Source organism: Ceratosolen solmsi, unplaced genomic scaffold (genome assembly GCF_000503995.2).
Source record: "Ceratosolen solmsi marchali unplaced genomic scaffold, CerSol_1.0 scaffold11, whole genome shotgun sequence".
Taxonomy (NCBI): Eukaryota; Metazoa; Arthropoda; class Insecta; order Hymenoptera; family Agaonidae; genus Ceratosolen; species Ceratosolen solmsi.
Genome location: NW_011948416.1, coordinates 5,942,898 through 5,960,164, shown reverse-complemented (window position 1 = coordinate 5,960,164; position 17,267 = coordinate 5,942,898). Strand labels below are relative to the sequence as shown.

Below are 17,267 nucleotides of genomic sequence, written 5' to 3'. Positions count from 1 at the left end.
TTCATTTCTCAAATTCTCGAGCTTTTTAGACTTTGACCGGAATCTAATGGAATAATTACACAGTAGTGACAATTTTCATTTTTCAGCTTAGCCATTGCAAATATACAGGCGTATATACGTAACACGTGTGCGAAGTATTTCAAATTAAATAATTTTCATCAATTTATAATAATCTTTTAATTACATCGGGCATGCAAACACGTACGCATGAACAAATTTACACTATTCTCCTACTCAACGCGATACAAAATACAATAACTTATATACAATAGTAATTGTATTCTATGCAACCGGCAATAGAATACAATGTAATCAAATGTACTAGAAAATCAATTATTAAGACAACTAAATCAAGGTTAAATTATCAATTAAATGATAAGGGATAAAATTATGTGCTTAAACTTGTTTGACAACATTATATCTATTTTGCTTTTTCTTCTTTCCAACTACTTTTGTACAATTATTGCGAAATGTTAATGCATATGTAGGCGTAGGTGTACCAAAAAAATCGGCTTCCGTAAAATAAATTTTTAAATAAATAACAAAATTATACGTATATTAAAATATAATTAGAAAATATCATTATGACAAAGTAAGAAATTACTCACACAAAATTGTAAAATATAATTCTTAGTCTAAATATTGTATTTCATTAGTTATCATTTCTACTGCTAACTGTATTATACAAATATTATATTTCATTTTACTTCCCTAATATTACAGTGGACTGAAAAACTTTAGCTCAAAACATGTTTTATGATCTTTAAGTATTATACAGAATTAGTCTACAAAATTAAAGATTAAAATTATATCGATATCTATTAAATTTATGAAGTAAAAGAATTATTGATAATACGTAAAAAAAAAAAAACAAGATATTAATTTAATAAATAATGTATAAGTTATAAATTACATTTAATGAACATTAAAAAAGAAATACATTCGAGCGATATATTAAAAATAGATATAATATTCATTTTAAAAATTACAAAATAATAACAATGTTTTCTATGGCTTTATAGAATTATCTCATAATACACACGCGCGCGCGCGCACACACACACACACATATATTCTGCATGACTTTCGTACTATGTAATTCCTAATTCCACTACGCATTTCCTTATTTCAAGCAAACGTTTTTATTTGATTCAATTTTAACATAATAAGAATATTTATGAAAAATAAGCTATAAAATCCGACGCCAAATAGCAATTAAAACAGAGGTAGATCATCTTTGATGCGAATGAAGAAAGGATAAGAAAAGAATTTTTGATTGAAAAAATCGTGCGTAAATTAATAAATCAAATCAAATTTCATTAATAGAAAAGCAAACCGAATCGAATAAGTTAAAAATATCGTCGTGTAATTCTCACATTCTTAATAATAATATACAGAATTTCCAATTCAAATTTTAAGCACGTAAAGATCCTATTCTCTGGCACTAACACACTAACACACTATCTAAAAAAGGATTTCCTTATCAATACACTTACAGTTAGCGTCTTCGAACTTCCATTTCACCAAACTCTACTTGTTTTACTTTTACCACTGTGACAGAGCATTTCAATAGAATTCAATAGGCTTCCAACAAGTGCAGCTACCCCCCACCCCCTCCCCCTCCACACCCGTAACCAAAACTGCTCTTGGAAGCCGCTATTCCCTGCAATGACAACCCCTCATATTATCTCCTCAGTATTCCGAATGAAGTACTACGTTCTATCATCGGGTCCCTTCCTCCCCCCCCCCTTTGCTCCTTTGCCAATGGAATATTTAATCCGATCCGTGTGAAGACGTGCGCACAACATTTAAGCCGGTCGGCGTTGCTTCGAATAAGCTCTTTCGTACGAGCACGCAGCTCTGCTTACTTGAAACAAAAATAAAACAAAAAACGAAAGAAAAAAATTGTTAATATTAAAAGAAGATGAAAGCCAAGCGCAAAGTCTATTTGAAATCCGAATAAATCATCATGATATTACGAGAGAAAGAATTCCACGGTAGCGTGAAAGTTTTTGGCTTTGTTCGAGGAATTTACATTAAGATGGCTAAATCACGTTTCTAATAGTAAGTACAAAGAAAATTAATACAAAATCAATGTAAGAATTGCATTTATACAGAGAGACACCTGTGAAGTGATAGCATTTTATTTTATACACCGACTGAGTCTGTTAAGGTAGTGTTGTCGTTTACTGAATGCACTATTTGCTCACGAGCGTTTCGTCACTATCATTGCCAAAAAATCTTCTTCGCGTCCAAAATTCTTTTCAGCGTGGGAATAGCTCTTTTTGACGTGTATTTTTTTTTGTTTTTTCATTTGCATTGCCCGTAAATGTTTGTGTTAAATTGTGTCAAGAAGATTGCATGTGTGAAGCTGCTGGCCGACTATTTGCGAAGCTCATTCATTATATTATGTGAACTAATCTTTGATTGAAACTATTCTAGTTATTTCTTAAAATGTCATTTGTGATAGATTGTTTGAGAAATTTCTGATGAAATTCCAAGGAAGATAAAATGATTGGTGGAGCATTATATAAGTTCAAATTAAACGACAAATAAGGTTAATTCAATTGTATTCCATTTTATCAACATTAATTCATCTCTTTATTTGGAAGCCAAAGTAATTGACCGTTTGATTAAATTATGGCAATTATTATTATTATCTATTTCGTTATGAGTTATTTATTTATTAAAATATTTATTAAAAAATTTATTTATTAAAAATTTTATATATTCTAAAAATATACTTAATTTACAAATAAAAATACTTCGCTTATGTCATTTATAAATTATTCGGACGGAGGATCGAGAAACTAAAATAATTTAATTTGCTACATAGTTAACCAATCTTAATAAGAAAACTATAAAATTAAATTTAAAAAAGCATATCCTTCATTATCCGATTAAAATGAGATTCAATTTTATTCTTCAAATTATCAATAGATTTTTTTTTTTAATATCCTTTTTGATTTTATTATCTCTATTATATTTTTATGTAAAATTAAAAGATAATTAAGTTAATAATATATATATATACGAAATGAACAATATGAAAAATAGTATACTACTTTTTTTTTAGTTTTTTTAATTAAATATATGAATAATTAGTTTGTAATATTAAATATATATTTTCTGTATTTTACATAAAAATATTGAATTATTTATTATAAACATAGACTTTATTCGATACAATATTATGTAGTATTCGAAATAAGAAATACCTTATGTTCTAGAACAAGAGTACGGAATGTAACTTTATTTAAACAATCACATTTATATTCTTTCATATATATGTCGTAATTTAGTATTATATATAATTACAAAAAGTAATTATCAAAAAAAAAAAAAAAAAAAAAAATTGCCAAATAAATTAAATTTGTATATAAAAAATCTTAATCTTATAATAAAAAAACATACGTCACCTCACACTTTCATATAATTTATAAACTTTTATAATCTTTTTTCGTAAATAATTGTGTCGTTTATACGGCTATGTTGACAAATCTACCGATAAACTATGTTGATAAGTATTAAATTATTTTAAAACTCTTAATGTACCTATTATTATAAAATTAATTACTTTCTTTTTTAAAGAATCTCCTTAAATGTATCAAACTTATCAATCGACAAAATCTTGCTTCTCATAAATGATCTGGGAAATCTTTATGAGTCTTCATTTAGAAGTCTACGTAATGAGTCTAAAACGGATGATTTACTGAAGAAATATATTGCCGATAATTACCAATTATCTGAATTAATGAAAGAGGTTTGTAAAATTATTATATACTATACGCATTCACACAGTGTAATTCGTTTTATGTCAATATATTTATAAACATATGTCAATATTTTTACATAAATTTACGCGTGATAAATATTAAACTACTTTGAATTAAAAATACTAATTATTGAAATGACAATGAATGATTACATCGAAAAGTAATGAACAAAAAAAAAATGTTTATTTCAATATCTTTTTAAGATCATATGCGCCAGTTACGTATTAAGTGATTGCGATTGATTATTCACGATAGCCTAAATGCGATAATAAAATTAATGAAACTCTATATAATAAATATAGATAATAACTCTAAATAAATATAGATTTCAATTTAATATAATTGAATATTACATTGAAATTGAAGCGACATAAATTATTCAAATATTCCATGTTCTTGGCTTTACAGTTAACACCGAAATGTACTGATATACTTTTGAAGTGTCGTTTTCGTTCCTCTAATAGAAATTGCTCGAATCTTTTTTCATTTCGGAAGACCCAAGATGGTTACTGTTGTTTATTTAATTATATCCGAGAACACGATGAGACTAATAAAAGCGGGTAAGTTTCTTATTGAATGAAATAAAATGTTTCAACAATGTAAAAATAATGTTTATCCGTGTTGTTTGTCATTGTGTATTCAGGAAAGAAATATATTTTCAAGAATTTTATTCTTGACTAATTGAGAAACTTATGTTGGTCGTTCAACAACAATTATGTTGAAAATATTAATAGTTTATAATAACATTTCAGTACATTTAAATTTGAATTAAAAAAATGAAAAAAAAACTTAAAAATTATTAAAATATATATATATATATATATAATGCAAGCATATGCTTATTAATTAATCATCTTTTTATTAATAATTTATAAACATATTTTCATGCTATATTAATAGAAAGCAACTTAATTATTGTACTAGTGTTATAGTTGTATAGTAATTTTCTGTAATTATTTGTCTAGTTGTTAGAATTTATTTAGTGAGTTTTATTTATAATTTCATTCGCTTATTATATTATTTGTAATTAGTAAATCAGTAATAAAATAAAATACTAAAATTCTAAAGGAATACACGTTTGTAGAATAACAGGACAATTAATAAACAATAATAAATAATTTGAATAAAACGAAAATAATTTGTTGTATAGTCGTTGAAATTTATGAAGTAATTTATTTGTAGTATAAATAATATAATTTATATTATAAATAAATTTCATCTTATATACGGATGCACTAATAATTTTGACAATAATATATTATTATATTTATTATTAATAATTAATAATTTGCATTAAATAAACTTTTCAATTTATACCTTATCAATATACATGTTAAAATATATCTTTGACAAATACATAAATATAAATTTACAAAGAAGATAATTTTACCAGGCAAATGGCTAAAAGTCGCACAAAAGATCCGCTGAAAATCGAAAAACTTACCATATTGAACAGTTTATCGTTTCTTATTGATCCATATTTGAATGATTACTTTTACACAATCTTACCGCTTACTGGATGGAAGGTAAGAATCTCCATGTTTGTATTCGCAAAACTTTGTATGAATTAATAAATTATAACAAACAACCTAAGCAAATAAATTGTAACTTTACTTGAAAATGTTACAGTTAATATTTGATTTTGTATATAGTAAATTGACATCTCATTTTTATCAAAAGTATTTACAGATACAATAATAAATGAATTGTTATTGCAATAATGTTAATTATGATAAGCGTACAAAGTGTAAGTTTATACAAATTTTTATCTAACTTAATATTTAAGTAATTATAATATATATATATATATATATATATATATATATTTCACTAAAGAAACTTTAATTAATTAAAATCTGTAAATTCAGTTTCATTATTAAAATACAGTAGACTTAATTTGAAAAGATTAAGTATACTAATTATCGAAATATGTGCATACAATATTTAATTAAATTTTTCAATTATTAAATTAAAAATCTTAATTCTACCTTTTATATTTAATTCTGACATTATAAATATATCCTATTATCTACATTTTATCTTATCTTTTTCATACTATATTGTAAAATCTTACAATGACTTACACTATATTATTTTAATTGTACTTTATCTACTTAAAATTTTAGTAAAATTGGATTTCGCATCAAGATACAAGCCTTTTATAATTTTATTTGACTACTAAAACTACCCTCGTACTTGAATATAATAGTGTTAATAGCAATATTCATAATTATATTTCTAAAGATTATAAGTTTACCTTGAATTTGCACATATTTAATTAAAAATATATCGTAATTATATTGAAAAATATTATCCAACTAACTTTTCTTCAATCTTTAAGAATAAATTATTAAACTATTTAAATGAAAACAAAAAGTGAGAAAAAGAGTCTTTATAGATAATTTAAATTTTCTCGGTTTTTATTATTAGTTTTCTTTATTTTTTCATTTTTCATTTTTTTTTTTTTTTTTTTTTTTTCAATAAAATTTTAGCATATTGTGCTCTATTTATGTTTTCCTACATAAATCAAATGATTGTAAGACGAAGCTTTTATTATAAATTCGAACATTCTACCAACTTCATTGTCAACGCAACTAGAGAGCACTTAATACAATTTAATATTACAAACGTTTACTAATATTACGATCGTTTGATATTCAATACAATTCGACTACATTATCAAGTATTTCATTGACATTTACTTTTAATAAATATCAGATGCTTTTTCTACAATATAAGATTAATCCGTCCACTTTTTATCTAAAACTTTTCATTTTATCTCTACTATTTCGCGGTTTATAGATTATGTATAAAAAAAAAACAACTAATTAATATAAATATTTTATACGAAAATCTATTCACTATTTCATTATAAAACCATGGCTTTTCTTATCTATTTGTTTCGAGAAATACTTTTTCAAAAAAATTTTTTTTGGATGAACTGGAATAACGATGAAAAATTTTTAATATTTATTTCGTAAAAATATCGATATATTTGATTCAGGAGCTTCATTAAAATTGAGGATTTCATAAATTCTAATATATATCCATATTAAATAATTAGATTAGAAATATTTTTAAACAATTAATATCATAATGCATTTGTATGTACATATATTCCGTATCCATATCTATAATATTTCTATCAGAAATATTATTACGAATGAATCTATCTATATTATATTCTAATCGTAATTCTTATCTTTTATGAATATTTTTTTATGTCCTGGCATGACACCTTTATCTCTCACAGGTAATATAGACCTTTAGAACAATTAAAGGCTCCGCAATGAAAATATTATGATAAGAAGTTTGTATACGATAAAAGTTTAATAATTTATGTAAAATTTTAATTTACACTTAACCTTTGAAATTTATATATTTAATCTTGTACTAACATTAAAGATTAAAATTTTTTTGTAAAATTAATGCAAAAGATTAGTATTATTGTTCAAAATATTATGAAATAATTGAATTATTACTTTTACACCAAATATCTTATTTATCGAAATTTTTTTTTTTTTGATTATCAAAGGAAAGGAAGTAGGTATTTGATCGATAAAAAAAATTCAGTCACAAGTATGTGTAAGTAGATCAACTAAAAAACTATCAATATGAAACAATTATTAAATGGTCGACTAATAAAAACTTACTTTACTAATATTGATTATAGATGAAGTTATGGAAGGTAAAAGTAGATATGCATACAATTATTTGAAATAATGAATTTTCGTAATGAAAATACGTATAATTTAAATTATTTGATACTTAAAAAATTTCATTAAATGGTAGTGGATTTCTCTAGTAATATTATTGTTACCGAATAATATCTCTGTCATGTCAATTCGTGGAATCCATTTCACGTTGTCACGTCACGCAGATAATGATCTTCAGCCCAAACGATTACCCCGACAATACGTCAGGAGGTGTCACCGAGACTCTGATTTCGCCAGGCACTGAGAATTTCCTCGAGCTGAATGCCGTTTCCTTCTTCACCGAAAAGGCGGTTCGCCACTTCGACATATACGACCGCAAGTGCATCTTTAAGGACGAGATATCGGCACTTTATAACGCTTACACGTACAGCGACTGCATTGTCGACTGTAAGGTGAAGGACATCTGGGAGACATGCGGATGTCAGCCTTTCTTTTATCCTATACGCAGTAAGTTGATTGGTTGAGTCACAAGACATCTAATGATTAAAATTAAAAAATCATGAAATGTAAGGTGAGGCAACTTTCAATCTCTAATGAGAATACATTTAGTAAGGAAAATTGCTATTCCGTACCGGTACTTAGATTTTCATTATTTTAAAGAACAATCGGAAAGATAATGCAACGATTTACTTTCGTAGTGCATTTAAGTAAACTACTGTAAAAATACGAAAAAAACACAATTACAAATAACAAATTAATTTGACATATTAAATATATTCAATTAAAAGTATCATTCGTAAAAAATGTATTTTAAATGTAATAGAAATATTTTTATTTTAAAATAATTTATCGGTTTCTTTTCAAAATATAGGATTTTTAAATATTATTCATTTAAGCTAATAATCGAGAGAAAATTATTTACATTTATATACAAATTCATTTTTAGAGATATAAGTTATTTTTAATGTTTATTAGATTATCCTATTATCATTTAAGTCAAAATAGGCTCTAATGTGTCGTACGAAACAAGTTACTAAGACAATTAATTTATATGTAATAAGAATAATTATCGTTATACAATAAATGAAGTTGATTCAAAATATCATATTAAATAAATTATATATTAAATGTTATATTAAGAAATAAAATTCTATATTTGAAATTTAAATTACTTTATTCAAATAATATCTATTCAAATTCTTATCAAATTATTGCACGTATATTTCACATTTACTTACATAACTCTATATTTGAATCATAGTGAATGTATTGAGAAAGAAATTAACATGATTAATTTGAAATTATCGATAATATATAACGATATTTTATATGAATCAAAAGAAAACAAAATCTTTTCAAATTCATGCAAATTACAAAGGATTTAATAATTTAAAAAAGTAATAAAACCAACATTCAAATGAAAGCTTAATAAATAAATATCATTAATTTTCTTTTTTTAGTGGATAAATAATCTTATATTTATATATAAATATTTTTATTGTTTAAAGTTTAATTTTCTCAAAATTCAATCCGTCTAAGATCTTGAACAAAATACAATTCCACACATTCGATAGAATGTTAGATAGAATGATAGAAGAATTTTGGTCTCTCTGTCTATCTTTTTGTCTTTTCTCTTTTTGCTCTCTCTCTATCTCTATCTATCTATCTCTCTCTCTCTCTCTCTCTCTATATATATATATATATATATATATATATATATATATATATATATATATATATATCCCTCTCTGTCTAACACAACACAGGTATACATACACGTGCGCACACGCCTCAACATAGTATACCTACAGCCTAATTGAATTTTTCTTGCTCTCTTAAATTAAAGCAATGCAGAAAATAGGTGATCTGTAACGAAAAACGTTGCTACTATTGCATTACATTTTTTATGTATATATAGTTTTAAAGAACTATATATGACAATTATTTTTGACTATTAGGACAAATCAGAATTTAAAGTATTAATAGGTTATTTCAGGAATAATGCAGCATTTATTCTGTGACAAATATGTTTGTGACATTTTGTTTCCTTTCCTATCATTTCTCATCGCAGCAAAACCGATTACAGGAAACGTCTTTTACTCTCTATCTATATATCTCTTTCTATTTGTGTCTCTCTCTCTCTCTCTCTCTCTCTCTCTCTCTCTTTCTCTTTTTCTTTTTATTTATATCTTTCAATCAATCATTCCATAAATTTTCAACCTTATTAAACCAATCTTTAAGTAATCTGGAATTCATTTGTTTCAAATTGATATACGTGACAGCAATTAAGTTAAAAAAATATTTCTCATTCACTTACAAAAAAATCCAATCATTTACTATCCTATTTCATTTATATATTAATCGATTTATTTGAATTTAATATTTTTATTGGATAATCATTCGACGTAAAATCTAAATATTACATTTAAATTCAATGCGCATTTGCAGATTCACATCGACTGTGTACTTCATCCGACAACCTTTGTTTACATTATCACAAAAGTAAGTGATTCAAATTTTTTTTTAATCAAATATTCTATCTACCTCCCTTGGATTATTAGATTCGATCATATTAACAATATATTAATTATTTCTTACTTTTACATAAACTATTTACCTACACATACATTATGTTGGCATACTCCAACATTTTATGTTTAAGAATATTTTCTATCGAAATATTTACAATTAAATATATAAGCAATTATATGCTAAATAACTATTGATTGACACAAAACTAATTAGAAAATTTTATTGATAAATTCATTGGTCGTAAATTTTTAGTTGTAAAACAGACATCGTTATCTAATTATTATACAATATAAAATATTTCAATATTCTGCAATTTCATTGCTTAAAGTTATTTGAACGTTATGAAGTTAAATAGAATATATCAATTATTTCATTATGTACACGTCATTTTTACCGTTAAATCTATTCAATTTGACATTTTATATTCATTTCAATCAATAATAGTTCAATAATTTCTGAATTTTAGTATTTCATTATTTTTATTTTTAATAGTAATTAATGCGATCTTATAATAATACAAGGATTATACGAAACGACAATGAGATATAAGAATTGCTTTAATCATGGATTAAACTGATTTTTAATTTACAATAATTGTGCGTGTATTAATTTATTACTTAAACTAACAAAAAATATATCGATAACAAATAGAGCTAGAGACCCAATTGAAAAGCAAACATTTAAATCACGTAGCTCTCGGTGCAAAGTGCAATAAACTTTCTATATTGACCTCGCATCAATGTTATCTAACAATCTACACGAATACCGCCGATTTCACATAGATACATGAAGCGATAAAGAAGAGAAGCAGTAGCGAAACATCATCGATCGGTACCAAAGCAGTTGCGACGCTAATTAAACGATGAGATCGCTCACAACACCGAGCATTCAGTCACAATAAAATATTAATAAGATATTTTTTACAATAGTCTATATTTTCAACACGCTTTCGAAAAATTAATGTAATTTCGATGAGCTAAATATTAGAAGCGACTTAAAATTTACCTTTTAAGCGTGTCCTTAAGGATCTTTGTTTTTCTGTCTAATAATGATCTACACGATTTTAATGGCCTATTTGCGATTATTCTATTATACGTTTCAATCGGCATGAGATATATAACGTTAGATATATTTCCGATAAATAAGAATTTAATTTAATGTAATTGATTGATATGTCAATATGTAATATGTATAGCAAAATGGTGGTCCGTTATGCCGCATAACATGAAAGAAGAAAGTGAAGAATCTAGAATATTTAACTTCATCAGCAATGAGACATGGTCGCTGCGTTGCAAAAATTGCTATCCGTCCTGCGATGACGTACGCTATTCTCTCCAGACTTCGAGTATTGTCCTGAGAAATGATGGAGAAACTTCGTTCCTGTAAGAATTTATAAAATTTGTAGTTTACGTAGAGTCAATTTTTTAATCGAATTATATAGAATATGCATTGTCAGGAAAACTATTAGAAGCATTTGATTTTAAGAAGAATAAGATGTAAATAGGATTACAATATAAATCATAAAATACGTTTTCAGTAAATGAAATTAATCAATTTATGAGTAAGAGTTGCTTATCCCAAATAAGAAATCTTTTTTATAATTTTCATTATAGAAAGGACATCGACATCGTAAATCAGAGTTTGGTACACATATATTTCACTAAATATGGAACGTTACGTCTTAAACAAGACAGAGCGTACTACTGGTACGAATTGTTGAGTAAGTAAATTTGATATTTATTTTACCATTTTATAGCTCATATCAAAATCTTGTTTATAAGGATATTATAATGATTGTTTATGAATAACAATTATTAAATCAAATAAAAAGATAAGATTACAATTTAAGTCAATTTTCAATTTTTCTTATTCATAAAATTTTATCTCCACATTTTTTATTCTACATGAACAATTCGTCATTAGGAATAACGAATATTCTTTACGTATCAAGAATTAAATATACATAATTTTCATAATATGCCTAATATAAGCACATGAAAAGTATATAAAATTATAATAAAAAATTCAAACAAAAGCGTTGGTAAAAATTTTTCTTCTACTTTTTTTTCATAATAATACAATGATATACTATTATATTTCATGTTTATTTATTATATATAAAATTTTATGATTTATAATGCAATGAACAATCAAATAATAACTATTTCGTTTAATCATATCTTGCATGTCACGTCAATAAAGAATTCGTTTTGATAATTGATTACAAATTTTTACACACTAGTATTTGAATGCTCATTAAAGTTAAGAGAAATAAATAACATGTGATTATGTGAAATTCCTCTCTCTCTCTCTCTCTCTCTCTCTCTCTCTCTCTTTCTCTCTCTCACAATTGACCATTTGATGAATGAAATTATCTTCAACACGGGAAGTAATTTAGTTGCTTTAACGAAATTTATATTTATATAAAAATTATGCAAATTCTTTTAGCTATTTCTATCATTTGAAGCGTTAAATTATTTAAATATCTTTATTGTTTTGTACTTATTTATAAAACTTTTAAACTATAAGTTTATTCTACAAGTTTTTTTACTAAATAATGAAATATATATGAAATAATAATTCTGTTACTGTAAAATATGTTTTTGAAGTATTGATTAAAATCTTTTAAAATTATTAAATAATAATAAATCAATATAGAATAATTAATAATTTAATAATTAAACTACTTAATTTGATATTTCATGTTATCATTTCATATAAATAAATTTAATTTTGGCTGAATGTTCAAGACAATTCTTATACTCCAATTTATTTTGTTATAATCCAAATAAATATTTAACAATATTTCATATCTATTAGATGAAATATTATAATAATAATACTGTCATGCTTACCCAGAAAATGACTAATAAAATTACATACTCTTAATAAAAGTTGCATTATTTCTAATAAAGAAACACCCATTAAGAACACAAGATAATAAATTAAAAATATTGAAAATTTGGAAACTATAATGCCTAATCCTAAAAATACTATTCAATCGTTATTAAAGCTTTTAGAAATATTTTAATTCAGTTTTATGAATATGCCGAGTAAAGCTAAGTTACTAAATTGAAATATCGATTTTCACGTTATCTTTCTAAAATATAATAATAAATCTCTATATCTGCTTTAGTTAATTTAAATAAAATGCAGGAAATTTATGATCTAAAATTTATTCCATGTATTACAATTTATTTTTTCAATAAATAAAACGTTTATTGTAATAAAACATGGATGGAAATATTCAGAAAATGACTTTTGTTAATTTGCTCTAAAAGAATAAACTATAATAAAAAAAGATTATTTTATTGTTATACACTTTATAAAATAAGTATGAAAACAACGTTTTAAAAATTTGTTTTACCGCCAGAATATGAGTAAACTTTGATAATATGCATTGTCAACATATGAATCGTTGAAATAAATTTTCGTAAAGTAGACTAAATGGTCGATACCAGTACTGAATTTGTCTGCAAAAACTCAGTGATACAATCATATGCATAGTCAGACTGGTAAGAATTAGTTCCCCCATCTGTCAATAGTCCTTATTAATAAGAATAGAAATTCTTTTGTGATTAATAGTAAAATTAAATAAATAATAATTAAAAATTAATTCTTCCGCCAATCATACATCCATACAATTATAAATTAAAAATAAATATATAATTCTAACTTATACTTTTTTTCATACTATAATTACACTGTCTTTACATTCGGTATAATTGTTAAGATAAGATTGTTATTTTGACAATTATTTTTGACAATAAAGTATATAAAAGTATTTAAAACAAAAATAATATTATGCAATTTTCGTTTATTTAGACGAAATATTGCTAATAATAAATAATTCCACGGATAAAGAGAGAGAGAGAGAGAGAGAGAACATACATTATAACTATCGATATCTATAAATCAATAATCCAAATCATGAGATCTAGTCAGAATTTTAAACTTAATTTTCACTTGATTCAAGCTTTAACTAGTGAAAGCTAGGAGAATATGACTTTAACAGATAAAATAAAGCATATATTGTGCTAAATTTTTTACATTAATTAACACGTCTCAAATAGACAGATAGTAAATTATTTAAATTAGCCAAAAAATATTGAATTGCATTATAATCTTAATCAAACATTTTCTATTACTTTTCAAAATATCTATTTACAATGAACGAATGCAATTTTTACACAGTTCTGCATAGAAATAATAATTCATGTTTATATAGTCAATAATAATATTATTAAACATACATACATACACGATATTAAATGTACGTATCAAAGTTAAAATAAGAGGCAAAATAATTAATTTCAAAGAAAAAAATTACCATAATCTAAAACTTCTCGTTGCCTTAACTTTAATTATGACTTTAATTTTAAAATATTTTCTTTGCTAGGAGAGAGATAACTTGCAAATATGTACAATATGAATGATCAGTAATTTAATTATTGATAATACTAATAATATGAAAATCTGTATATAGCAATTTTTAGACTATGATATATATTAAAAATAAACAAATTAGAAATTTTTAGTATTTCAATATCACATTTCGCATAATACATTATATGGAAAGTATAATTTAACTTTCAGTTTAATTTTTTTTTTAATGAATTTTAACACTTACAATTTCTGATTTTTAGCTTACACTTGCAAAGTCTTTCTTAAATTTTTAACATTAAAATTTAGAATTTTTCAGCATACGATATTTTTAAATCTTTCATTTCTACATTATGAACAATATCTATTATATTTATGTCAATGAATGTAATTAGTATTCAACTTATGGATTATTAAATCTAGTATTGTAGTAGAACATTACTGTGTATAAGAGTCATTGTGTCATTATATTACGTGAAACTGCTTACTAAACAATATCTAAACAAAATATGTCACATTATCCTGAATTAATAGATCTTATTTAAATAATCTCAAAATCCTTCAAACAAATTTTTGGAAATTTTCAATACTGTAGTATCAGCTTGAAACTGTCTATCTCTGTGTGAAAGCTTTAGTAAAGGAGATAGAGTGTGAGTATACAACTTCTCTAGTTAGTCGATCTAAGTTTTTGCATAACGCTTGCCTAATTATAAACAGCTGACAGTCTATCGTTATTTGAATATTTTAGGATAATAAAAGATTTTAAAAATTTGAAGTTGCTCTTTTAGTAGCTGAAAATTAATTAGAAGCGACTTTACTTTCTACTTCGAGTGTTTAATTTAGTTTTTGAATTTTAATGATATTTAATGCTAAATGCCTGAAATTTAAATAAAACTTATATACTTCTAGCCTTTTGGGTAAAAAAAAATCTATCATTATCCAAGATTTCAAATAAACTGCCGATGTATTAACAACATGTATTTGTAATGACGAATAAGATCGACGAATTTCAGATAGAAATGGCGGAAAATCACTGCATCTATAATTGTTTGTTAATTGTAATTACAGGCGACATTGGTAGCCTATGTGGCGTCTTCATTGGATTTAGTCTCATCAGCGCAGTTGAGTTTATTTACTTCTTGGTGCTGTCAAGTGCGAGACTTTATTCAGGCACACGCAGCATATCGGAATCATCGAGTGATCGTCATGAAGAGTCGGAATCACGTGACTTACGATCCCTTTACTGGACCGAGCTAAAACCCCGCGGCAAGTCCGCAAACGCAAAAACGAAAACTCGAGCGCTGAATCTTCCATTTCGTGATCTATGATCGAAAAAACGTGATTATCCTATTTTGCTGCACTTGCCACTTGCCTTTTACCGAGGTTCGACTTTCCTAAAATTTTCCGTTTCTCATCTTGCCTTAGGCATTTGCAATATAAATAAAATATATTAAAAACTGCATTATATTAAGGCAAAGATCTAATTCTCCTGTACATGAACACGAAAAACTCAATTAAAATAATATGCTTATTTCAATTGTGATACAGGAAACGAGAATTTGACATAATGATAAATTAAATATATCATTTATTAAAATATAGTATAAAAGCGATGCACCTTATGTATTAATATTTTAATATTTATACTTAAAATACCAAATTTTTCTTTACGATTTTTCTTTATTTGCTTCAGACTTGTAATAATTGAATATTATTTATTAAAAAAATAAAATGCCTTTATAGAATTTTAAAATGTGTAAATCTTATTAAATGAGATTATCTCAGTAATTGTATATATTAAAATGAATGTAATATTCCATTATTAGTTTATAAGATTACGCGAAGAGAAACAATAAAATTTATTTTATTAATATTAATAAACATTTATTATTATTTTATATTGCTGATTATTTAATTTGCTGTCTTATTTAATTAAGTGAAAAAAATTAAGATTTCAACTTAAATTGTTTCAATGCTTTATTTTATACAATAAAATGAAAATAAAATACATAAAAAGTATTCAAATGCATATATGCCGCCAAAAGTTACTGCTCTACGTTAAAATATTATACTATTGCAGTAACGGTAAACGTGTACTATATGTAATTTGTGTATTATCTACAAGTGATACTGACAGGTGACATTTATATAAACTCGTCTAAAAAAAAAAATGGAATATCATGTGTAAACTTTGAATTAAAATAGTTAAGTATATATTCTGAAATAGAAATGGTACGACTCATTATTATTTACTTTTTAACAATTTGTTGAAATTTGTTTGCTGCTGAAATGTTATATGTAAAGTTTAGGTTAATAAATGCATAAAATTTATTAAAAATAAAATTACAAATTAATTGATTATGTTTAGAATTTAATATATAAAAAATTTGTATTAAAAATTATTTCAGAAATACCATACAAATTTCATTACAATCTGAAATAATAATTATTTTGAATAATTTTTCATAATACACAATATAATAAGATAGTAATTTATTTATAAGTATACATTTAATAAATAATATACGAATATGCACTTTATTATGCTAATTTATTATGCTATTGTTCTGTTACTTATATATTTATGATAAATTTACTTATAAAAGAAAAAAAATAATGTCATTAGCTGATGCTTTATAGCATAATTTATTAAACATACATATTGTCTATATAATATATAAACAAAAATTTGTAACAAAAATATTTTAATTATTAATGATTAGCATATCGATAATAAGCAAATATTATTTAATTCAAATATACTTTATATTGAATTATAATTTATATTGATTTATAATTGAATTGCTTTGTCCTGAAAAGTAAAATGTCAACGGATATGTTACTCAAAAACATATTATGAATACAATATAAATATAATATATAATCTCATATAATTCAAATCAATATATCGTGTCTTTAC

The 17,267-nt window shown here is 24.4% G+C and overlaps 1 protein-coding gene across 1 annotated transcript; it reads left to right on the top strand.

Annotated features, from left to right (window-relative positions):
* Nucleotides 1-5,182: 5,182 nt before the first annotated feature.
* Nucleotides 5,183-11,692, top strand: LOC105359477 (sodium channel protein Nach). The gene is made up of 5 exons (XM_011496091.1): nt 5,183-5,302; nt 7,657-7,939; nt 9,881-9,934; nt 11,160-11,346; nt 11,578-11,692. The coding sequence occupies exons 2-5, from the start codon at nt 7,660-7,662 to the stop codon at nt 11,690-11,692; spliced, it is 636 nt and encodes a 211-aa protein (XP_011494393.1). The 5' UTR covers nt 5,183-5,302; nt 7,657-7,659.
* Nucleotides 11,693-17,267: the final 5,575 nt, after the last annotated feature.

Bases quoted from the DNA above. Each gene is read 5' to 3' on its own strand.
- LOC105359477 (XM_011496091.1), top strand. From the start codon at position 7,660: ATGATCTTCAGCCCAAACGATTACCCCGACAATACGTCAGGAGGTGTC. The intron at 9,935-11,159 runs GTAAGTGATTCA...TAATATGTATAG, and splicing joins TTGTTTACATTATCACAAAA to CAAAATGGTGGTCCGTTATG. The intron at 11,347-11,577 runs GTAAGAATTTAT...TTTTCATTATAG, and splicing joins GATGGAGAAACTTCGTTCCT to AAAGGACATCGACATCGTAA.